Consider the following 22515-nt stretch of genomic DNA (forward strand, 5'->3'; position numbering starts at 1 on the left):
ATGGATTCCTCCCCCTGCATTTCCTGCAGTGGACAGGAGGGGGGGGGCAGTGGACAGGAGGGGGGGGGGCAGTGGACAGGAGGGGGGGGCAGTGGACAGGAGGGGGGGGCAGTGGACAGGAGGGAGGGGGCAGTGGACAGGAGGGGGGGGGCAGTGGACAGGAGGGGGGGGGCAGTGGACAGGAGGGGGGGGGCAGTGGACAGGAGGGGGGGGGCAGTGGACAGGAGGGGGGGGGCAGTGGACAGGAGGGGGGGGCAGTGGACAGGAGGGGGGGGGCAGTGGACAGGAGGGGGGGGGCAGTGGACAGGAGGGGGGGGCAGTGGACAGGAGGGGGGGGCAGTGGACAGGAGGGAGGGGGCAGTGGACAGGAGGGGGGGGGCAGTGGACAGGAGGGAGGGGGCAGTGGACAGGAGGGGGGGCAGTGGACAGGAGGGGGGGGCAGTGGACAGGAGGGGGGGCAGTGGACAGGAGGGGGGGGGGCAGTGGACAGGAGGGGGGGGCAGTGGACAGGAGGGGGGGGCAGTGGACAGGAGGGAGGGGGCAGTGGACAGGAGGGGGGGGGCAGTGGACAGGAGGGAGGGGGCAGTGGACAGGAGGGGGGGGCAGTGGACAGGAGGGGGGGGCAGTGGACAGGAGGGGGGGCAGTGGACAGGAGGGGGGGCAGTGGACAGGAGGGGGGGGCAGTGGACAGGAGGGGGGGGCAGTGGACAGGAGGGGGGGGGGGCAGTGGACAGGAGGGGGGACAGGAGGGGGGACGCAGTGGACAGGAGGGGGGGCAGTGGACAGGAGGGGGGGGCAGTGGACAGGAGGGGGGGGCAGTGGATAGGAGGGGGGGGCAGTGGACAGGAGGGGGGGCAGTGGACAGGAGGGGGGGGGCAGTGGACAGGAGGGGGGGGCAGTGGACAGGAGGGGGGACAGGAGGGGGGACGCAGTGGACAGGAGGGGGACGCAGTGGACAGGAGGGGGGGCAGTGGACAGGAGGGGGGGCAGTGGACAGGAGGGGGGGGCAGTGGATAGGAGGGGGGGGCAGTGGATAGGAGGGGGGGGCAGTGGATAGGAGGGGGGGGCAGTGGACAGTGACACACACACACACACACACACACACACACACACACACACACACACACACCAGTTGATGCGCCCTTTCTCAGTTCCGTTTGGCGCCGGAGGTGGGGAGCGACACCTACCTGTACTTCCGGGCGCCGCCACCGTCTGACTCGGCGCCGCGAGGGAGGAAGGGGGTCCGCCATCTTACGCGCCACGTGGCAGCTGCGGGAAGCGAGGTGATTTGGAGCGGGGAGGGGGGGAGAGGTGATTTGGAGCGGGGAGAGGTGATTTGGAGCGGGGAGAGGTGATTTGGAGCGGGGAGAGGTGATGCCGCTGGGGAGGGGGAAGAGGTGATGCCGCTGGGGAGGGGGAAGAGGTGATGCCGCTGGGGAGGGGGAAGAGGTGATGCCGCTGGGGAGGGGGAAGAGGTGATGCCGCTGGGGAGGGGGAAGAGGTGATGCCGCTGGGGAGGGGGAAGAGGTGATGCCGCTGGGGAGGGGGAAAAGGTGATTTGGAGAGGGGAGAGAGGTGTGTGTGTGTGTGTGTGTGTGTGTGTGTGTGTGTGTGTGTGTGTGTGTGTGTGTGTGTGTGTGTGTGTTATTTATTTTTTTGGACCTTTGGCCCGTCACTCCGCCTCAGGCCAATGAGAGGTGTGGGGGGCGGGCCAAGGGGGTGGTGTGAGTGTGTGAGGCCAATGAGAGGTGTGCGGGGGCGGGCGGGCCAAGGGACCAATGAGATTGCCGCTAGGGACACCGGACATCCAGCAGGCAGGCATGCATGCATGCAGGCAGGCAGGCAGGCAAACATACAGTGCTTTCACTAATATAGTATAAGATACGCCTGCTGGTATGCTTTGTATGACTCGGTAATACTGCAGTACTTTTATACACCTGCTGGTATACTGTGTATGACTCGGTAATACTGCAGTACTTTATACGTTATATACACCTTCTGGTATACTGTGGAGCGCGCCGAACTTTACGCATTGCGGCGATGGCCCAAACCACCCTTAAATTGAGAAACTCACATTGGTATCGTAATTAGTTATCACTAAATAGAAATGGTCTCCATACAACGGTCGGGATGCACTTAACCCTTTCCATGCCCAGTGTCTGGACTGCGTTGCGGCGGTTTGTCTGGTTGAGAAGGGGTTAACCCGGTGAGGGTTGGAGCGATGCGCAGCGCGCTTGTTTCGGGGAATTTACCTCACTATAATATACTTTATTTCATGTTCCTGCCATTTCCAGAGGCCCCTCCTCTGCCCATCACAAATCCTAATAATACATCTTCCCCACGCATGACAAATCTCCGCTCATTTTTTTTGGGGGGGAGAATTCTGTCATCCAGATAAATCAAACGAGATAAAAATAAGTTTCCCCCCCTCTCCCATATCGCTACAAGCGACGGCTTTGTCGGCCCTAACAAGACGGGCAATTTAAGCAACAAAACAAGAAAAAAAACTGCAATTGCGCTTTCCCTAAACCAGCGTGGTGCGTGGTGGGTAGGTTATAAGGCTATCTGGTCGTTCAGCTGTAATTGTTCTAATCAAAATGTCAAAATGTAGCCCAAACGCAGCATCACAAACACTTATTAGTGGTACATGGGGAGCGCCTGAAGTCTCCGTCCCCCGGTTGAAATTCTTGGTTATTGAAGTCAGAATTTATGAAGCTGATTTTGTTGAGTTTTAGGTCATTGTGTTCAACTGTATGAAATAAGGAGTAATAAGGAGCTTTATTTGTGGGCCCAGCCTGCGCTCAGCGCCGAGCGGCATCTTTCAGGCCTTGTCATTCTCATTGTATAGATATTTCTGCCCCATATCTCCCCACTGCCCATCTGCTGCTTGTACGCAGCGGGATTATTTCTAGGCTGTGGCCGGAGCCTGGATCACAGTGCGGGAGTTATCCCGTGAGGTCAACGGTTGAATCTCTCACTAACCGGGGACACGTCTTATATTGTTACTTGTAACCAGAATGGCCCATGAAATTTGTCACGGGAAAGCAGCACTTTTACACCAAAACCACCGGGATCACTAGCACCAGACGGGACAAAGTTGTTGAATAAAATGGGGTTTATTCTGGCACGCCTGCAGACAAAACAAAGATGCACAAAACAAGATACAATACCAACTGGGGGCCCGGGGAGTAGACTCTAGCCTCGCTAGGTGCGGGGCCTGCTTCAAGAAGGCTTGCCCTGTCCGCTTCTCGTCCAGGATATCAGAGGGCTGATCACACAGCAGCCACTCTGACATGTATCTCCAGCTGGTCACAGTCACGATCCAAACTCCTTCTCAGAATGTCTCTGTCTCTCAGATAGTCTCTTATATAGCCCGCAGTGGCTATCCTTTACATGGGACAGGGGCTGCTGGCCAATCAGAGCAGACCTGATTGTCCACTCTTTCCCACTCAGCAAATGTCTGTAACACCTCCATGCTCCCAGCCTTTGTCTCAGTACACATTTCTCTGCAGGAACATCGGCTGATTAAATCACAGAGTCCCCTCCATAGAAATGTACACGTGCAAATCACATTACAAGTCTGCTAACTTAGAAATGAGCACCTATAGTCACATAATCCAATTTACATGTTACAGGGCTGACTCCCAAATCACATCACAGAACAATGTTGATTCACTAAACTGGGGGATTGCATTTACAGGGAATAAAGTGCTTTGGCTTACATGCACAGTGCATTACAGGCATACCCCGCATTAAAGTACGCAATGGGACCGGAGCATGTATGTAAAGTGAAAATGTACTTAAAGTGAAGCACTGCCTTTTCCCACTTATCGATGCATGTACTGTACTGCAATCTTCATATACGTGCATAACTGATGGAAATAACGCATGTGTAACAGGCTCTATAGTCTCCCCGCTTGCGCACAGCTTCGGTACAGGCAGAGAGCCGGTATTGCTGTTCAGGACGTGATGACAGGCGCATGCGTGAGCTGCCGTTTTCCTATTGAGCGCTATGTCCTTACTCGCGAGTGTACTAAAAGTGAGTATCCTTAAACCGGGGTATGCCTGTATACATTTCCTGTTCTCCCCCAGATACAGGTAGTCCTCGCTATCCAACGTTTCACTTTACAACGAATTGCATTTCCAACGCTTTACAATGCAACCCTTTGGGCCGTTTTTCGACGCCGGATTGCGTTATCCGATGCTCACCGCCGCTGATTAACATGAGACTCACTTTACATCGGTTTCACTATCCAACGCTACTTCCAGAACGGGCTCCGTTGGATAACCGAGGACTGCCTGTATTAAAGAACATTTGGCCAAAATAAGCCTTACATAGGTGGCCAAGTTACACAGATTTAGGGGTAGCTAGCTGGGCTTCATCCCAGTTTTGTGATGCTAGCTACCCCTACCGTCACAAACTTGCATTGCGTTTCAAACCTGGCTCTCCCTTTCTAATCCTCCTCATTCAGTGTGCACACACCAACTACCCACCCTACACACCCCACCCATACATCAGACACACACCACCCACCCATCACACACATCCATACACTACCCACCCACCACACACATCCATACACTACCCACCCACCACACACATCCATTCACCACCCCACCCCCCAACCCCACACACCCCCATGCACACCCCCCACACACCCATACATCCCACCCCCCATACACCCCCCACACACACACACCGACACACCTATACATCCCACCCACCCACCTATACATCCCACCCACCCATACACCCCACCCCCATACTCCCCAGCCCCCATATGCCCCACCAACCCCCCGTATGCCCCACCCCCCTACACCCCACCCACCTACCTACACCCCACCCAACTACACCCCACCTACCCCCCACCCCCCATACTCCCCACCCACAACCCCACCAACTCCCCCACACCCTCCACCCACTCCCCCATACACCCCATCCCCACACTCCCACCCATACACCCCATCCCCACACTCCCACCCCACCCTCCCTGCTATACACCCTACCACCCATACATACACCCATATACCCCATGCATAAACCCCACGCACCCCCCCACCCCCTACCCATACATGATACAAACCCACTCATACACCCCACCCACCAACCGCAAACACACACACACACACACACACACCTATACACTGCACACACCACACACCACACACACACCTATACACCACACAATCACATCTCAAATAACCAGATCTTATCAGCTCTATTGAACCTTATTCTATATATATATATATATATATACATATATACATAGATAGATAGATAGATAGATAGATAGATAGATAGATAGATAGATAGATAGATAGATATACACACACACCTAATTCAGAAGCAAGCCACTCTTTGCTGCTTGTGTGTACACACCAAATGCAGTATGAGTGATTTACATCTTATATAGAACATGTTTGAAGAACTCCTGTAGCTCCAGTAAAAAGTATCACAACCTGTAATGTGTCTACAATTATGCAAGACTGATGCAGCTGCTGGAACTATGAACACAATGCCATGTTTACCCTTATTATACAAAATTACTTTTACCACAGCTCTGGTCTGTTACCTTGAAGTAGGGTGTCGATGATTTAGAGGGGGGTGCGCATTTAGTGGTTAATATAGAATAGCTCTGCGCAGTAACGATATCATGGTGCAGGATCTGTGGCATGGAAGGGGTGGAATAACGTGGCACATTTATTCTTTTCTGATCACAATGGGGTTTTTAAAGCGTGTCAGTAAATAGCTGGGCTCCTGCGTGGGCTTCGCATAGTAATGAGCAGGCAGGATAACCTAAGGACGTGAGGGCAGAATAATTATCAAATCATCCCTTATTAAAATCCTAACCAGAGGCATTAAAGCATCAGCCCAGTAAGGAGCAAAGCCGCTACTCCCCGCGACACAGCTCTATACCGAGGAGACCAGCACACGCTCATTATAATGGGGGGGCTGCTGCATGGTGCTGGGGGGGACAGTGGGACACCCCACCCCCCTATTATCTAGCAACACACATTACAATGGGGGGCTTCATGGTGCTGGGGGGGACAAGTGAGCCCCCCACCCCCATTATCCAGCATACACTCATTATAATGGGGGGGCTGCTGCATGGTGCTGGGGGTGGCAGTGAGCCCCCTGCCCCCCCACCACCCCATTATCCAGCACATGCTCATTACAATGAGGGGCTGCTGCATGGGGTTGGGGGTGACAGTGAGCCCACCCCCTCCCCCCATTATCCAGCACACGCTCATTACAATTAGGGGCTTGGTGCTGGGGTGATTGTGAGGGGTCGTATGCTGAGAGAGAGCATGCAGCTTCCTGCTTACTGGGCCTCTAGGCAACATTAACCATTGCACTGCCACAGGGAACTGAAACTGTGCACATTACATTCAGTCCCCATTATTATCTAGCATCTCTTTCTGCAGCTAGAATATACAGGACATTTGTAAATAGTGTGAGCTCCTTTAACACTGACCTGGGAATGAATGTGTGTGTGTATACACATACACACACAACCATTAGATTACATGAAGATACAAGCAAGATAAGGATCAGTAACGGAGTGCGACAGGGAGACACCGTGTCACCAGGATCAGTAAGGGAGTGCGGCAGGGAGGCACCGTGTCACCAGGATCAGCAAGGGAGTGTGGCAGGGAGACACCGTGTCACCAGGATCAGCCAGGGAGTGCGGCAGGGAGACACCGTGTCACCAGGATCAGTAAGGGAGTGTGGCAGGGAGACACCGTGTCACCAGGATCAGTAAGGGAGTGTGGCAGGGAGGCACCGTGTCACCAGGATCAGCAAGGGAGTGTGGCAGGGAGACACCGTGTCACCAGGATCAGTAAGGGAGTGCGGCAGGGGGGCACCGTGTCACCAGGATCAGTAAGGGAGTGCGGCAGGGAGACACCGTGTCACCAGGATCAGTAAGGGAGTGCGGCAGGGAGACACCGTGTCACCAGGATCAGCAAGGGAGTGTGGCAGGGAGACACCGTGTCACCAGGATCAGTAAGGGAGTGCGGCAGGGAGACACCGTGTCACCAGGATCAGCAAGGGAGTGTGGCAGGGAGACACCGTGTCACCAGGATCAGCAAGGGAGTGCGGCAGGGAGGCACCGTGTCACCAGGATCAGTAAGGGAGTGTGGCAGGGAGACACCGTGTCACCAGGACCAGCAAGGGAGTGTGGCAGGGAGACACCGTGTCACCAGGATCAGCAAGGGAGTGCGGCAGGGAGACACCGTGCCACCAGGATCAGTAAGGGAGTGTGGCAGGGAGACACCGTGTCACCAGGACCAGCAAGGGAGTGCGGCAGGGAGACACCGTGCCACCAGGATCAGTAAGGGAGTGTGGCAGGGAGGCACCGTGTCACCAGGATCAGCAAGGGAGTGCGGCAGGGAAGCACCGTGTCACCAAGATCAGTAAGGGAGTGCGGCAGGGAGACACCGTGTCACCAGGATCAGTAAGGGAGTGCGGCAGGGAGACACCGTGTCACCAGGATCAGCGAGGGAGTGCGGCAGGGAGACACCGTGTCACCAGGATCAGTAAGGGAGTGCGGCAGGGAGACACTGTTTCACCAGGATCATTAAGGGAGTGCGGCAGGGAGACCCCGTGTCACCAGGATCAGTAAGGGAGTGCGACAGGGAGACACCGTGTCACCAGGATCAGTAAGGGAGTGCGGCAAGGAGACCCTGTGTCACCAGGATCAGTAAGGGAGTGCGACAGGGAGACACCGTGTCCCCAGGATCAGCAAGGGTGTGCGGCAGGGAGACACCGTGCCACCAGGATCAGCAAGGGAGTGTGGCAGAGAGACACCCTGTCACCAGGATCAGTAAGGGAGTGCAGCAGGGAGACACTGTGTCACAAGGATCAGTAAGGGAGTGTGGCAGGGAGACACCGTGTCACCAGGATCAGTAAGGGAGTGCAGCAGGGAGACACCGTGTCACCAGGATCAGTAAGGGAGTGCAGCAGGGAGACACCGTGTCACCAGGATCAGTAAGGGAGTGCGGCAGGGAGGCACTGTGTCACCAGGATCAGTAAGGGAGTGCAGCAGGGAGACACTGTGTCACGAGGATCAGTAAGGGAGTGCAGCAGGGAGACACCGTGTCACCAAAGCTTTTCACCGCAACACTTGAAAAATTGTTAGAGACACTGAATTGGGAGAAAAAAGGATCAAAATCAAGTGTGAATATTTGAGTCCCCTACGATTTGCAGATGACATTGTTATTTTTGGCACAAGTCCAGGCGACCTCCAGGAACAAATTGGAGAACTCGCCGAAGCCAGTAAGAATGTGGGACACCGTATGAATCGCAGCGAGGCCAAAGTGATGTTCAACAAATGTGACAACTCTGCAAAGATCAAAATAAATGGAATAGAACTAGAAGAAGTTGAAGGCTGTGTCTGCCTTGGCCGGCGAGTAACAATGGATGGGAACCTTTTGCATTAAGTCAATAGAAGAATGGAGACGGGATGGAGGCATTTGGAAAGAAACGACCATCTTTCCAGGGCACCTTCCCCTGTGCCTGAAGAAGGATGTTTTTCGACCCTTGTATTCTGCCTGTGTATTCTTCTTCAGCTACACTGTCTCGTTACATCTTCAGGTACACGTTGGCGGATTGTCTCGCACAGCTCTGCATATTCAGTTCTTATTCTTGCATCTTGGGATTGCTTCATTTCTTGTCGTCTCATTAATTGTTTTGTCTCATCAGATCTTTTCTTGTCCTGTTTTGATTCCTCCGTTTTTTCCTGCGCTTTGAACTACAGTCTTCATAAATTCTTCATAATTGTTTGTTAAAGTGTTTCCATGCATTGCGAGCGAGCTGAAGCGATTTTTCTTTGCTGTTATTCTTGAGGTTATTGATGTTGATTTATTTATTTGTAATCAGTTTTCTTCTTACTAACTTTGGTTCCCTGCAGACTACGTCTGAATGCAATCGGTGATCACTCCTTATGTCAAACCAGTTAAGGAACGTGGAGTCCTCCCCGTGGTCCTTGTTGGTTAGGATATAGTCAATTTCATTCCTAACTCCATTGGTACAAAAGTTTTTAATTTAAAAAAACTCAAAACCGTAATTTTGAGCCGGATGTTACGGGAGAGCAGAACTTCACGCCAGGATCAGGCCCCAGACAGGACAAAGCAGTTCAATAAAGAGTATTTATTCTGGCCGGAGCCAGCAAGCGCAGCACAAATCACAATCAGAGCTTACACTCGCCAATACAGAGAATACAAGGGGAATCCTAACTACCCAGGTGCCAGGCACCACTTCCTAGGCTTAACCGGGGCTCGCTTCCACGCCCATGGAGGTAGGGAGCGTACAGACCTCGCTGGGACAATACGACGCTGAGCACTTTCATATTCCCCGCTCAGTCCTGCTCTCCGGGAACTCACAGACGCACTTTTATATCGCCCGGTCAGGCTCACAGCCTCGTTTTCAGGTGTCTCCGGCACAGCCTCGTTCTCGTGTCTCCGGCACAATCTCGTTCTCAGGTGTCTCCGGCACAGCCTCGTTCTCGTGTCTCCGGCACAGCCTCGTTCTCGGGTGTCTCCGGCACAGCCTCGTTCTCGTGTCTCCGGCACAGTCTCGTTCTCGGGTGTCTCCGGCACAGCCTCGTTCTTGGGTGTCCGGCACAGCCTCGTTCTCAGGTGTCTCCGGCACAGCCTCATTCTCGGGTGTCTCCGCACAGCCTCGTTCTCCGGTGTCTCCGGCACAGCCTCGGAGCACACCGCTTAGTTCCCCTCCATGTCAGGATCAGACTGAGACCTGGAGCGCTGACCGGGTTCCCCTTACATAGACTCCCCGATGCACATAGGATATCATGATAGACGGGGGAGGTGACCAATCACAGTGCCGATGCTGCACGGAACCAATCAGGTTGCAAGGCCTCGCCTGCACTGGCGAATCGGGCCTAGGGGCAGGGTGGAAGCAAGTTAAAGGGCAGGGAGGGAAATGTGAACGGGCCAATGGGAGCAGCGCCTACCAGCGGGAGATCAGCAAAGGCTTCCCCGGCCGGCAAGATATCCACCACTGGGCTCGGTGCCAGGATGTCTGGGGGAACGGGCAAATGCGCTGCCTTTCGGGGGGATGGCCCCCTGGCCCGATCTCCACCCCCGGCCACTCTCCCTTCCTTCCCCCCACCTCCAGTCCGTTCTCTGGACATGCGGCTGCACAAAGGTTTTCTAAGCCCCGCATGTCGAGACCTGGGCTAGGCTGTGCAGTGTGCACAATCACATTGTTGTACTTGGGTACAGTTTATAACACACAGCCCTTGGGGACCGGCGTTGCTCACCCCTGCTCTAACCTGTAGTTTTCTCATTCTGTGCAGATGGCTGCTCTTCAGAGTCCATTCTACGGAGACAAAATGAGCTTGTTCTCGCTGTGCCAGAAGATAGAGCGGTGTGAGTACCCACCTCTGCCCACAGAGCACTACTCAGAAAAGGTAAGTGGGCCAAGCCCAGCATTGGGTGCTGAGTACTTACTATATGGAGGTTTCCTCATCTTATCCGTGATGGCGAGATGCACTGTGTATTGCACACCGTGTCTTATCACGCAGGAGGGGTATACATGTAATACGTGGAATATTTTGAATTCTTCAGTATAAGTCAGTGTTTCTGCATGTGCTGTTCTGTATCTACTGCTCAGAACCAGAACAACTGCGCCCTGACGTACACTTACTGTATGTAAACACGGGGATGACATAGGTAATATATGTATAAATCACGTGCAAATGTACACAGCATCTCAGATAAACACAGCAGAGGGAATGTAGTGTGTGTGTGTGTGTGTGTATATATATATATATATATATACATATATATACATACACACACACACACACACACACACACACACACACACACACACACTAATCTTTATAAATACACACACGGCACTGACACAAACCTATTATACTGCATTGGAAGTGAGGATTTCTGCTGCTTGTGTATTTCACACTCCTGTAACATGCCGCTTGGTATTTGGCTGCTGGCACCAGGAATTAGTGTAAGTTGACAGATGTGTTTCCTGTCTGTACAATTACTGTCTGCCTGCCTCCCTCTGGCAGTGCTAAAGACCATGTGTAAGTACAGTGATACAATTCAGGGTGAGAACGAGAGTTTAACGCTCAGCAGCATCGAGCTCCGACAGAACTAGACCCCAGATGGTGTGCATGCACTATCCACAGAACGGCTGGATGAAGGTTTCCGGAGGTCAGGGCAGGTGCCCTTTGGCTTTGGTATATTTGTCTGTACACACGGCTACTGTCTGCCGTCAATGTTGCAGCAATTATCCAGAGTTGTGTATTTGTTGGTTTGTGGTTAGACGTCACAGGGTTGTGTATTTGTTGGTATGTGGTTAGACAGCACAGGGTTGTGTATTTGTTGGTTTGTAGGTAGACGGCAAAGGGTTGTATATTTAGCAGTGTGTAGTGTTTGTTGGGTGACACTGGATGTGTCACGCTATTATACATATCCTTCTATAGAACACAAGCTGAAAAAAGCAGAGAATGCGGCTGCACTGCAGCTCTAATACACAGGGAGGTGGGAATGTTTTATATGAAACCATTGAATCCCGGATTACAGAGAGATGGCTTTCCTGTATTGTAACAATCAACCAACTTCTGGTGTGTTAGAATTGAAACAAACCCATTCCAACCGTATAGTCTTCTGTTAAGTGCCGTTATTAATTCAGATCTGACACCTGTACGAGCTAGTGCCCAGGTCAGACTGACACGCACTGTAGGGGCATATTTACTATGCCATACTACCACAAAAGACATCTTCCGTCACAGAGTGGTAAATACTGAGGTGGCCAGCTTTACCGTTGCAGTATTCTCATTGTGCGGTGAAACTCCCGGGCCTCACTATGTGATAATACTGCAGGGCAATAACGATAACATGCGATCAAGGCGTGTAACATTCATAGAGTATTCGGGAAATCTGCCCTGTTTCTCCCTCCCTTCATCCTCTGCCCAAAATACAGCCCCAGGGGCCTCAGTCCCGGGCAGTAAATCATTTGGGCTGAGCAGATATATCTTGTGTATTTCCTGCCTTGCCTTAAAGGGCCAGCTCACCTGCATGCAGAGGGAATGTTAAGGAAGTAGTGGCAGGTACACACTGAAATAATAGAAGGGTTACAATTAAATTATCTATATTGGATTGAGGTCCGTGGGTTATAGTAATAGAATAAGGGGTCTTCCTGCTCAATACACGTTTATAGATCAGTCATTTGTGCTCTAGTCTAAAAGGCCCTCCCCCAACATTTCTCGTATGACCCTTTCCCCTCGCACATGGCTGTAAGTTGTGCACATTAAGTGCCAGCGGAGTCCACATTTGGACACGGTGGCACTATGGTGCCTCCTTCCCAATCCACGCCGGTTTCATGGTCTTTATTAACTCCTTCAGTGCTGGAGAAGCTAGCAGTACAGGGCAGGTTTATTGCGCCTGTCACATGTACACGGCTAAGCCAGGTCACCTGCCTTGTGCGGGGAGCTTCTCCAAGCTGGAACAATAGAAATCAATAGCTCAAGTCAATTATCACATCGCTGGCTCTTTCCAGGCCACCGGCCCATGGAGACGGAGAAATATTGTGTAGCCATAATTCCTTTCTTTAGCACAAAATGAATGCATTGAATTGATGACATTTGGTAAGCTAGTTGTGTTTCTCCATGGTATCCTCCCGGGAGGTCAGTGAAGGGAGCAAAGTGTATTACTGATAAACCAGCTCAGGCGCATCCCCAAGGACATGATCTTTCGTAACCTCATAAAGCTCTTGACAAAAGCAGCTTCTTGCTCAGTGCACCAGTAATTCTGTTTTCCTTCCGCACTGATCGTGTTCATTACGCGTGATAAAATATTAAATGTTTCCACGGTTTGAAACGTGAAAGTTGCTTCTCATCGATTCACCAATAAAGGACTCGTAACAATGTCGTCGCAGTAATATCGGAGGAGAAAGAAACAGAGTTTCCAGTGGAGTTTTTGGAACATTTTTTTTTTTAATGTGTAATAAAGGCGCACGTACAAAATATAAACAAGGCGACAAGATTTGTGAAACTGCCAAAATGTAGGCAAAGCCATTAAACACATGATTAACGGCCATGTTGTATAGTATGAGAGGAACTGTGCTGATACTGTATATAGGATGAGAGGAACTGATATTATACTGCATCAGTGTTGAAAGTGCCTCATGGACAAACATGGTTAAGTAGCTGAACCGAGCAGGTTATATTGCAGGGGTTCCATGCAAATGAACTCTCTTCTTGTCATTGTGTGAGGTTTGTCTGAACTTTTGTTTGGAAGTTCAATAAGTGTTTGCAGAAAAACATCTTGCGTTTAGGGGTTGTCGTGTTATTTGAGTTGATGCAGAGTAGTGGAATTAAAGAAAGCTGGTTATCCGCCAGTAACATCAGGAGGTAACGGTCCCATCTCTAGTGAACAAAGTATTTTGACTCGTCTGGCCCTGCTGGAGGGAAACGAGCGCTTTGTGTTCTGATGAAAAGCCACAGAAGATTTGATAACGTGAAAAAAAGAACATCGCAGTTACAATGTTTTCTAAAACATGTTTTTGGCTACTAATGGAGAAGTCCGATAAGTATCAAATAAGTTGATGCAACATTGTTTAAAAAATAAAAATAAACCCAAAACAAATGCGTTCCCTTTATTACAGGGAACCGTTCTGTGCGGTGTAGGATATTCATCACATTAACACACATCCCAACAGCTATCGGGAAACTAAAGTAACCAGGAATAATTAGTTGTTTAAATCACTGAGGGGCAGGACATATAATTGTGTTTAATCAGTTGAATTGTCATTTCCATTGAGTGGAATAGCGGCTTCAGTTAAATCCTTTTCTAGTTGATTTCCTCGGCTCACGTGCACAGCTTCTAATTGTAAGAAAGACCGTTGCATTCTGAAATGAGCACAGAATTTAGGGACGAGCATAGTTTAATATTTATGTATTAATTGTCATTTAAGTGGGCACTGAATATTATGTGCCCGACAAGAATGCCATATAAAGTCTGGTTTTATGTTGGCAGCATTCATTTGACTATTGTAGTTAAGGAGAGCGGGTTTGGCCTCTGGGCTTTCCAGTTTAGAGTCTAGTGTGAGGGGCGTGTTCAGGGAATGTTCCATCATATGCATTAAGGATTTGGAAACATGTATCAGAGCAATTCCGGTCTACCTGTGTATTGTACTGAAATGCCTTAATTAACCCCTGCACGGCAAGCAGAATCATCATCAAAAACAAATATCTCCCGCGAGGGTGTTTGCAAACTGAAGTCAGGTGGCTGGATTGTGAGTGTGTGCAACACCAGGAATATTATTTCTCCCCCCACGATTGAAATAGACAACAGAAAAGCTGCATGACTTGGATAACAGGCTAGGGCAGAGATTTGAGAGTGACTGACTGGCTTTCTTTACCATCTCTTGCAGTTACGTGAGCTGGTCAGCATGTGTATTTACCCCGATCCAGACCAAAGGCCGGACATTGGCTACGTCCACCAGATGGCGAAACAGATGCATGTGTGGATCTCCAGCACATGAAGGCGAGAGACCTCCCGCCCAACTTAAAGGAACATGCCCACGCCTTACTGGAATATTTCCCTCTGAAGAAGCAGGGCTCACATGAACTCTAGCAGGAGACGAGCCTTTTCAGCTGTTATTGCCGAGGTTAAACAAGGACACGTAGGCTTCAGGTGAATCTGTGAGGAAAACGCATTTAGACTGGATTATAGATGTCATGTTACAGTTGTAGATCCTCTCAAAAAAAAAAAGTGTGTGTAATTTAGGCTAGAGAAGGGTGCGTTCATTGGAACACAACCCGATTCATTCTAATGTGAACATTGAAATAATTCCTCTGGTGACATTACTAGTGTTTATACGTGCAAGTTTTATTTTCTATAGATTGTTTAGTTTATCTGCTAAGGCCTTTCTTTTGCAAATGATTCATTTAGCAAATAACATTTTTAGCTGTCAATTCTTCCAGTTCGTTTGTCAACATGTTTTAAAGACGACATTCAGCTTATATATAAAAAAAATTCTCTGTTTTCCTCGTCAAAACGCGCAGCACCACGGCCAGTGCCAAGCAGAAGATTGCGATTGATTTCCGAGTGAATGCTGCTGCGCTTTGTGGGGTTATCACAAGAGCTTCTGCGGAGTTTGAAAGTGTTATTTGCTTATAGCTGGGGTAGCAGCCAACACCAATCCTCAAGGGCCACCAACAGGTCCGGTTGAGCCTGAAAGCCTGACCTGTTGGTGGCCCTTGGACTGGAGCTGGTCACTTCTGGGTTGGAGGTAAGACACTTTTCATGGATTATAAGACTTCAGTAGATTAACCAAAAAATAAAGCAGCGTTAGCCTCTAAGGGGCTATCCAGTAACAATATTAGAAATGAGTTAATCCTTTATCTCAACTGTGAATGTCAAAAAAATGTGAACAGAACCAGACTTCCACAATTTGAAGGAAAAAAACACTTCTTAAGAATAGTCCAAATGAGACCGGTCCCCCTGCTGTTTGGATCTGGAACCTCCAGTGTACACACCATATGCTGCAGTGGAACAGATTACTGGAAGGAGGAGCAGCTAGTGGGAATTAAGACTAACTGTTACAGGATCTAATCAAATGTCAAGGAAGTGTGACTTTGTGGTTGATGAATAAAATCTTTGCTAATAAACAAAATCTCCATATTTTTCTTTGTGTCTATAAATAAAAACTTAAAGTTGTGGAAGCTGAAGACTTAACCCCGCGGTTTCCCCCTCCCTGCCAGGCGCACACGCAGCGGGTTAATGAGTTACTTATGTGGCAAGTCTGCTATTTGAATTAAATGGTTTAGAAGTTTGTTTTTTGTAGTGATGCTGAAATATAAAACGTATCCCTGTGTAACATTACTAGGAAAAGAAGATTTCCACAGATGGTGACACACTGCTCTGGTCACAATTAATGCACAATGTATTACCGTCTGCAATAGCAGATACTTCTTACTGATTTATAGGGAAGATGTGGGCCTAAATCCTTAATATCAGTAATATCCCATATGGACAGATGAATGGTTGCTATGTAAAGCGCCCCTGTAATTCTCTGCTGTGTTACGGGAGCATTTCAAATCGTCCCATAATGGATCTTTGTATTGTATATTTATACATAAACGCTAATAGAAGCGAAGCTGCAGCCGGGGCATACTTAGCCATGATTTAATACCAACACACAATTAAACGGAGGTCTTGAAAGGCGAAACAATCCTGGACTGTTCACTTCTCTTTATTCAGATCAAGCAAGATAGTCTAATAGGGGGAAGCTCGCCTACAGTCCTCAAGCCAACCCCTCAACAGGACAGGTTCAGGATATCCCAGCTTCGGCACAGGTGGCTCAATCAGAGGCTCAGTCTTCAACTGAGCCACCTGTGCTGAATCGGGGATATCCTGAAAACCTGTCCTGTTGAGGGGGGCGCACTTGAGGACTGTAGGTGAGCCACCCTAGTCCATCATAGTACAAAAAACACATACTAAATGTTACCACTGCCCCCCATGGCTGTGAGGCCGGCGCGGTTCGCCTTTCTTAGGAAATATCCATTGTTTGTACAGATTCTTCCATTGCATCCAGCTTGAACTGGGTAATCTGTTCCGACAGAACTCCAGTGGTTCCTTTCTTATATTTGTAACTTCCAGTCCTAGGAGAACAGAAACAGAGCCACATACACTTAATTCACACAATGCCTGTGCAGGCGCGGTATAGCTCTACCGATAATGTACATCCAGATACTAACTCAGATCAGAGTACATGACAAGCAGAGGGGGTGGGTGAGGAGAAGGGGGGGGGTGAGGAGAGGGGGGTGGGGTGGGTGAGGAGAGGGGGGTGGGGTGGGTGAGGAGAGGGGGGGGGATGGGTGAGGAGAGGGGGGGTGGATGAGGAGAGGGGGGGTGGATGAGGAGAGGGGGGGTGGATGAGGAGAGGGGGGGGTGGGTGAGGAGAGGGGGGGGTGGGTGAGGAGAGGGGGGGTGGGTGAGGAGAGGGGGGGTGGGTGAGGAGAGGGGGGGTGGGTGAGGAGAGGGGGGGTGGGTGAGGAGAGGGGGGGTGGGTGAGGAGAGGGGGGGGGGGTGAGGAGAGGGGGGGGGGGGGTGAGGAGAGGGGGGGGTGGGTGAGGAGAGGGGGGGGGGTGGGTGAGGAGAGGGGGGGGGGTGGGTGAGGAGGGGGGGGGGGTGGGTGAGGAGAGGGGGGGGGTGGGTGAGGAGAGGGGGGGTGGGTGAGGAGAGGGGGGGGTGGGTGAGGAGAGGGGGGGTGGGTGAGGAGAGGGGGGGTGGGTGAGGAGAGGGGGGGTGGGTGAGGGTGAGTAGAGCTGTTCAAGTCACACGCAGCTTCCTGGTGCTACTACAGGAACGTGGCTTAAGACTCACCTAACTCCCTTCTTGTTGGCCACATCATGAGGACGGATATAATCCAAATTGTTCTTTGTTATTACACAGAGATCAATGTTACTGCCAGAGCCCAAGTCGTTAAAGATCCCAGAAGCGATGGCGTCACGTACCAGCTGCTTGGCTTCTTCTTCCTGAAGAGACAGACATTAAACCAGTCACACATACTGGGACACACTGTCCTGGACTACAATTAAAATACACGACTTGCCTATGCCTCTCACTGGACAACCTTGTAGTTCCATACGTTACCCTAAACAGCTGTATTATGTGATGTATCGTCTGGTCGCTTGCTGATATTACAGTGTAATACGGCCCTGCATCACTCGAAATGAGCCTATGTGCTCCGGATCGGAAATACGACCCGCGCACATTAGTACTCGTGCAATTATTTAAAGGTCGGAGAAGACAAGACTTACAGCTGTCTCATGCTTAGGAAAAGGACACCCCTAACCATCATATCCCAGAGCCCCCCAGAAAGAAAGTCTGCCCAGCATCCCCTCCTCGCATGCTGCATGGCTACAATAATACAGCGACCGCAAAAACAAGCGTGACTCAAAAGAAATTAACGCGAATGCGGACGTGTTAAATACAGCCCGCGTATGTTATGTGATACTTCTATTACTAAAACGCTCACAATTACTGCAAATAAAACCCCTGGTATTACGGCAGCAGTCCCTACAATCAGAAATATCAGTAGCCCCGCAGGCTCAGTCCCAGCGCACAATCCACGGCAGTCATTCAGTGGTCCAATGCCACGGAAAGCCAGGCTGCTGCGTGGTTCTAAAGCCGGACATTAAAAACATGTAAAAAGTGTTACTCCTATGTAGAGTGAATTATTAATAACAGCAACCGTGGGAAAACTCAATAAGCTAATGCCACGTGTGCAGTCTCGTGGTCTCCGTCTGTGTGAGGCTTTATACCCACGCTCACACCCTTTGCTTATTTATAGGGTGAGCCCGTATTATTGTGCAGGACCACACCACTAACTGAAGCTCACACAACACAGCAACCTGCTGCAAAACCCCACAAGGAAGGCCATACACCTATACCGAGGAGGGCGACACCGGCATACCCGGGATAAACCATACACCTATACCGAGGAGGGCGACACCGGCATACCCGGGATCAGCCATACACCTATACCGAGGAGGGCGACACCGGCATACCCTGGATCAGCCATACACCTATACCGAGGAGGGCGACACCGGCATACCCGGGATCAGCCATACACCTATACCGAGGAGGGCGACACCGGCATACCCTGGATCAGCCATACACCTATACCGAGGAGGGCGACACCGGCATACCCGGGATCAGCCATACACCTATACCGAGGAGGGCGACACCGGCATACCCGGGATCAGCCATACACCTATACCGAGGAGGGCGACACCGGCATACCCGGGATCAGCCATACACCTATACCGAGGAGGGCGACACCGGCATACCCGGGATCAGCCATACACCTATACCGAGGAGGGCGACACCGGCATACCCGGGATCAGACATACACCTATACCGAGGAGGGCGACACCGGCATACCCGGGACCAGCCATACACCTATACCGAGGAGGGCGACACCGGCATACCCGGGACCAGCCATACACCTATACCGAGGAGGGCGACACCGGCATACCCGGGATCAGCCATACACCTATACCGAGGAGGGCGACACCGGCATACCCGGGATCAGCCATACACCTATACCGAGGAGGGCGACACCGGCATACCCGGGATCAGCCATACACCTATACCGAGGAGGGCGACACCGGCATACCCGGAATCAGCCATACACCTATACCGAGGAGGGCGACACCGGCATACCCGGGATCAGCCATACACCTATACCGAGGAGGGCGACACCGGCATACCCGGGATCAGACATACACCTATACCGAGGGCGACACCGGCATACCCGGGATCAGACATATACCTATACCGAGGAGGGCGACACCGGCATACCCGGGATCAGCCATATACCTATACCGAGGAGGGCGACACCGGCATACCCGGGATCAGACATACACCTATACCGAGGAGGGCGACACCGGCATACCCGGGATCAGCCATATACCTATACCGAGGAGGGCGACACCGGCATACCCGGGATCAGCCATACACCTATACCGAGGAGGGCGACACCGGCATACCCGGGATCAGCCATACACCTATACCGAGGAGGGCGACACCGGCATACCCGGGATCAGCCATACACCTATACCGAGGAGGGCGACACCGGCATACCCGGGATCAGACATACACCTATACCGAGGAGGGCGACACCGGCATACCCGGGATCAGCCATACACCTATACCGAGGAGGGCGACACCGGCATACCCGGGATCAGACATACACCTATACCGAGGAGGGCGACACCGGCATACCCGGGATCAGCCATACACCTACACCGAGGAGGGCGACACCGGCATACCCGGGATCAGCCATACACCTATACCGAGGAGGGCGACACCGGCATACCCGGGATCAGCCATACACCTATACCGAGGAGGGCGACACCGGCATACCCGGGATCAGCCATATACCTATACCGAGGAGGGCGACACCGGCATACCCGGGATCAGCCATACACCTATACCGAGGAGGGCGACACCGGCATACCCGGGATCAGACATACACCTATACCGAGGAGGGCGACACCGGCATACCTGGGATCAGCCATACACCTATACCGAGGAGGGCGACACCGGCATACCCGGGATCAGACATACACCTATACCGAGGAGGGCGACACCGGCATACCCGGGATCAGCCATACACCTACACCGAGGAGGGCGACACCGGCATACCCGGGATCAGCCATACACCTATACCGAGGAGGGCGACACCGGCATACCCGGGATCAGCCATACACCTATACCGAGGAGGGCGACACCGGCATACCCGGGATCAGCCATATACCTATACCGAGGAGGGCGACACCGGCATACCCAGGATCAGCCATACACCTATACCGAGGAGGGCGACACCGGCATACCCGGGATCAGACAAGTTTAGGAGTGACTGATGTTACATAGTATGGCTTTGCTACAACCTGCAGTGCTCACGCCGTTTGACCCCTTCCCAATGCAGTGCAGGCCTCCCCCGCAGCGGATTATGATAAAACCCAAGAGATAAAGACATACAGGACAAACGTTAATAAAGTGATGTGACGTGTGCGTATTAGAAGCACGCTTTGTGAAAGGGTTACACACAGAGGAGCTCAGCAGACGGGAGCAGCAGCCGTTACCAAACCAGGACATATCACTGCACGAGACTGCTGTGTCCTCCCTCGAGTTGTGTATAGACGTTGGCAGTGGTAGTGTCTGCCAGGAGCGAGCTCCCAGCGTATACAAGTGTGCATCTCCACGGTACACGGTTAACCTTTTTCTGCCAGAAAACCATGCAATGAGAAGGGATGGTGTGAGACAGGGGGAGAGACCAGAGAGACGGGGGGGGGGGGGGGGAGGGAGAGAGACCAGAGAGAGAGAGAGACATCAGAGAGAGAGACGGGAGGAGACCAGAGAGAGAGGGGCAGAGACCAGAGAGAGAGGCGGGGGGGGGGGGGAGGAACAGAGAAGAGGGGGGGAGGAGAACGAGAGAGAAGAGGGGGAGAACAGAACAACAGAGAGAAGAGGGGGAGAACAGAACAACAGAGAGAAGAGGGGGAGAACAGAACAACAGAGAGAAGAGTGGGGAGAACAACAGAGAAAAGAGGGGGGAGAACAACAGAGAGAAGAGGGGGGAGACCAACAGAGTGAAGAGGGGGGAGACCAACAGAGAGAAGAGGGGGGAGACCAACAGAGAGAAGAGGGGGGAGACCAACAGAGAGAAGAGGGGGGAGACCAACAGAGAGAAGAGTGGGAAGAGGAGGGAAAAGAAGATGGGGAGGAAGAGGAGGGGGGAGAAGAGGACACACATCTCAACTGTAACCACCTCCCAACAGACGCATTATTGCCTTTTGGAGGCAGAGACCACACGTGTAATTAAAGGGAAAAAGTTTTGGCGTGTATAACTGGGACACGGGGTAGTTTACGGCTGCAAAAGTCCAAAGTACCAGGGAATATTTTACCCCTGGGCCTGCGCTGCTTCTTAAATGAGATTACAATAAGAGTGATGTACGGTACCGCGCGTCAGCTGTGACAAGCAGCACTTTATAGCGCTATCTGTTCGCCTCCATCACTGTATCCCGCAATGTGTCCCAGGGCTCCAATGTGCCGCCATTTACCAGCACATGACAAATGGGCAGGACTTGGAAAGGCAGAGAGAGGGCTCCAGATCAGTCATGCAGCGGTCACCGCAGATGCAGCATGCGGCTCACGGTGGCCCAAACAGCCCCTGAGTTCATTAAACTGACCGGTAATGGGGCTTTCAAGACGCGCCTTAGGAATACAGCAGTAAGGGCGGAAATAAAGAACTCAGCCTTGAAGGGTAATCTAAAATCGTGTTTGATAAATTATTTATAACGCGCACAATTGTCTGCATTTAATATCCGAGCTGCTAGCAGCATCTTTAAAAGATGATTTATGTGCTGTAATGCCATTAAAGTTTATATAGGCCCTCAGCTGGCCATAAAGTCTGCTGAGATTTAGAGAATGAGCTTTAAACTGTCGGTGCTGCTTCGTGGTAGAAGGAGGCTGTATTAAATCTCAGCTTTAAGCCGCTGTCTGGGGGGCGCAGTTTGGTGGAACAGCACATGCTGATGGATCACCTCTCGGGGTCTTTTGTGAGTCGGCTCTGGAAACAAGCTGACACGCACACTACAACAACACCACACACACTACAACAACACCACACACTACTACTACTACAATAACCACACACACACATAAAATAACACCACACACACACACACACACACACACACACACACACACACACACACACACACACACAATAACACCACACACACACACACACACAATAACACCACACACACACACACAATAACACCACACACACGCACACACGCACACACAATAACACACACACACATACAATAACAAACACACACATACAATAACACACACACACATTCATACAATAACACCACACACACACACACACACACACACACACAATAACACCCCCCACACACACACAATACCACACAC

At 51.4% G+C, this 22515-nt stretch overlaps 2 protein-coding genes across 4 annotated transcripts in view; one reads left to right on the forward strand and one right to left on the reverse strand.

The window, feature by feature from the left end:
• The window catches only part of NEK6 (NIMA related kinase 6), a 161457-nt gene extending 145787 nt beyond the window's left edge, over positions 1-15670 (forward strand). For 2 of the 3 annotated variants that reach the window (XM_075579376.1, XM_075579377.1), the window contains 2 exons: positions 10320-10433; positions 14426-15670. In XM_075579376.1, the coding sequence (XP_075435491.1) occupies positions 10320-10433; positions 14426-14536 (225 nt within the window). In that variant the 3' untranslated portion in view covers positions 14537-15670. The remainder of the gene's footprint in view (positions 1-10319; positions 10434-14425) is intronic. The other variant, XM_075579378.1, reaches the window with a different exon arrangement.
• A 540-nt stretch (positions 15671-16210) lies between these two features.
• The window catches only part of PSMB7 (proteasome 20S subunit beta 7), a 48828-nt gene continuing 42523 nt past the window's right edge, over positions 16211-22515 (reverse strand). The window contains exons 7-8 of the mRNA XM_075579484.1: positions 17383-17534; positions 16211-16658 (exon numbers count right to left, since the gene is read on the reverse strand). Coding sequence (XP_075435599.1) covers positions 16547-16658; positions 17383-17534 — 264 coding nt within the window. The 3' untranslated portion in view covers positions 16211-16546. The remainder of the gene's footprint in view (positions 16659-17382; positions 17535-22515) is intronic.

Source organism: Ascaphus truei, chromosome 21, assembly GCF_040206685.1.
Source record: "Ascaphus truei isolate aAscTru1 chromosome 21, aAscTru1.hap1, whole genome shotgun sequence".
Taxonomy (NCBI): Eukaryota; Metazoa; Chordata; class Amphibia; order Anura; family Ascaphidae; genus Ascaphus; species Ascaphus truei.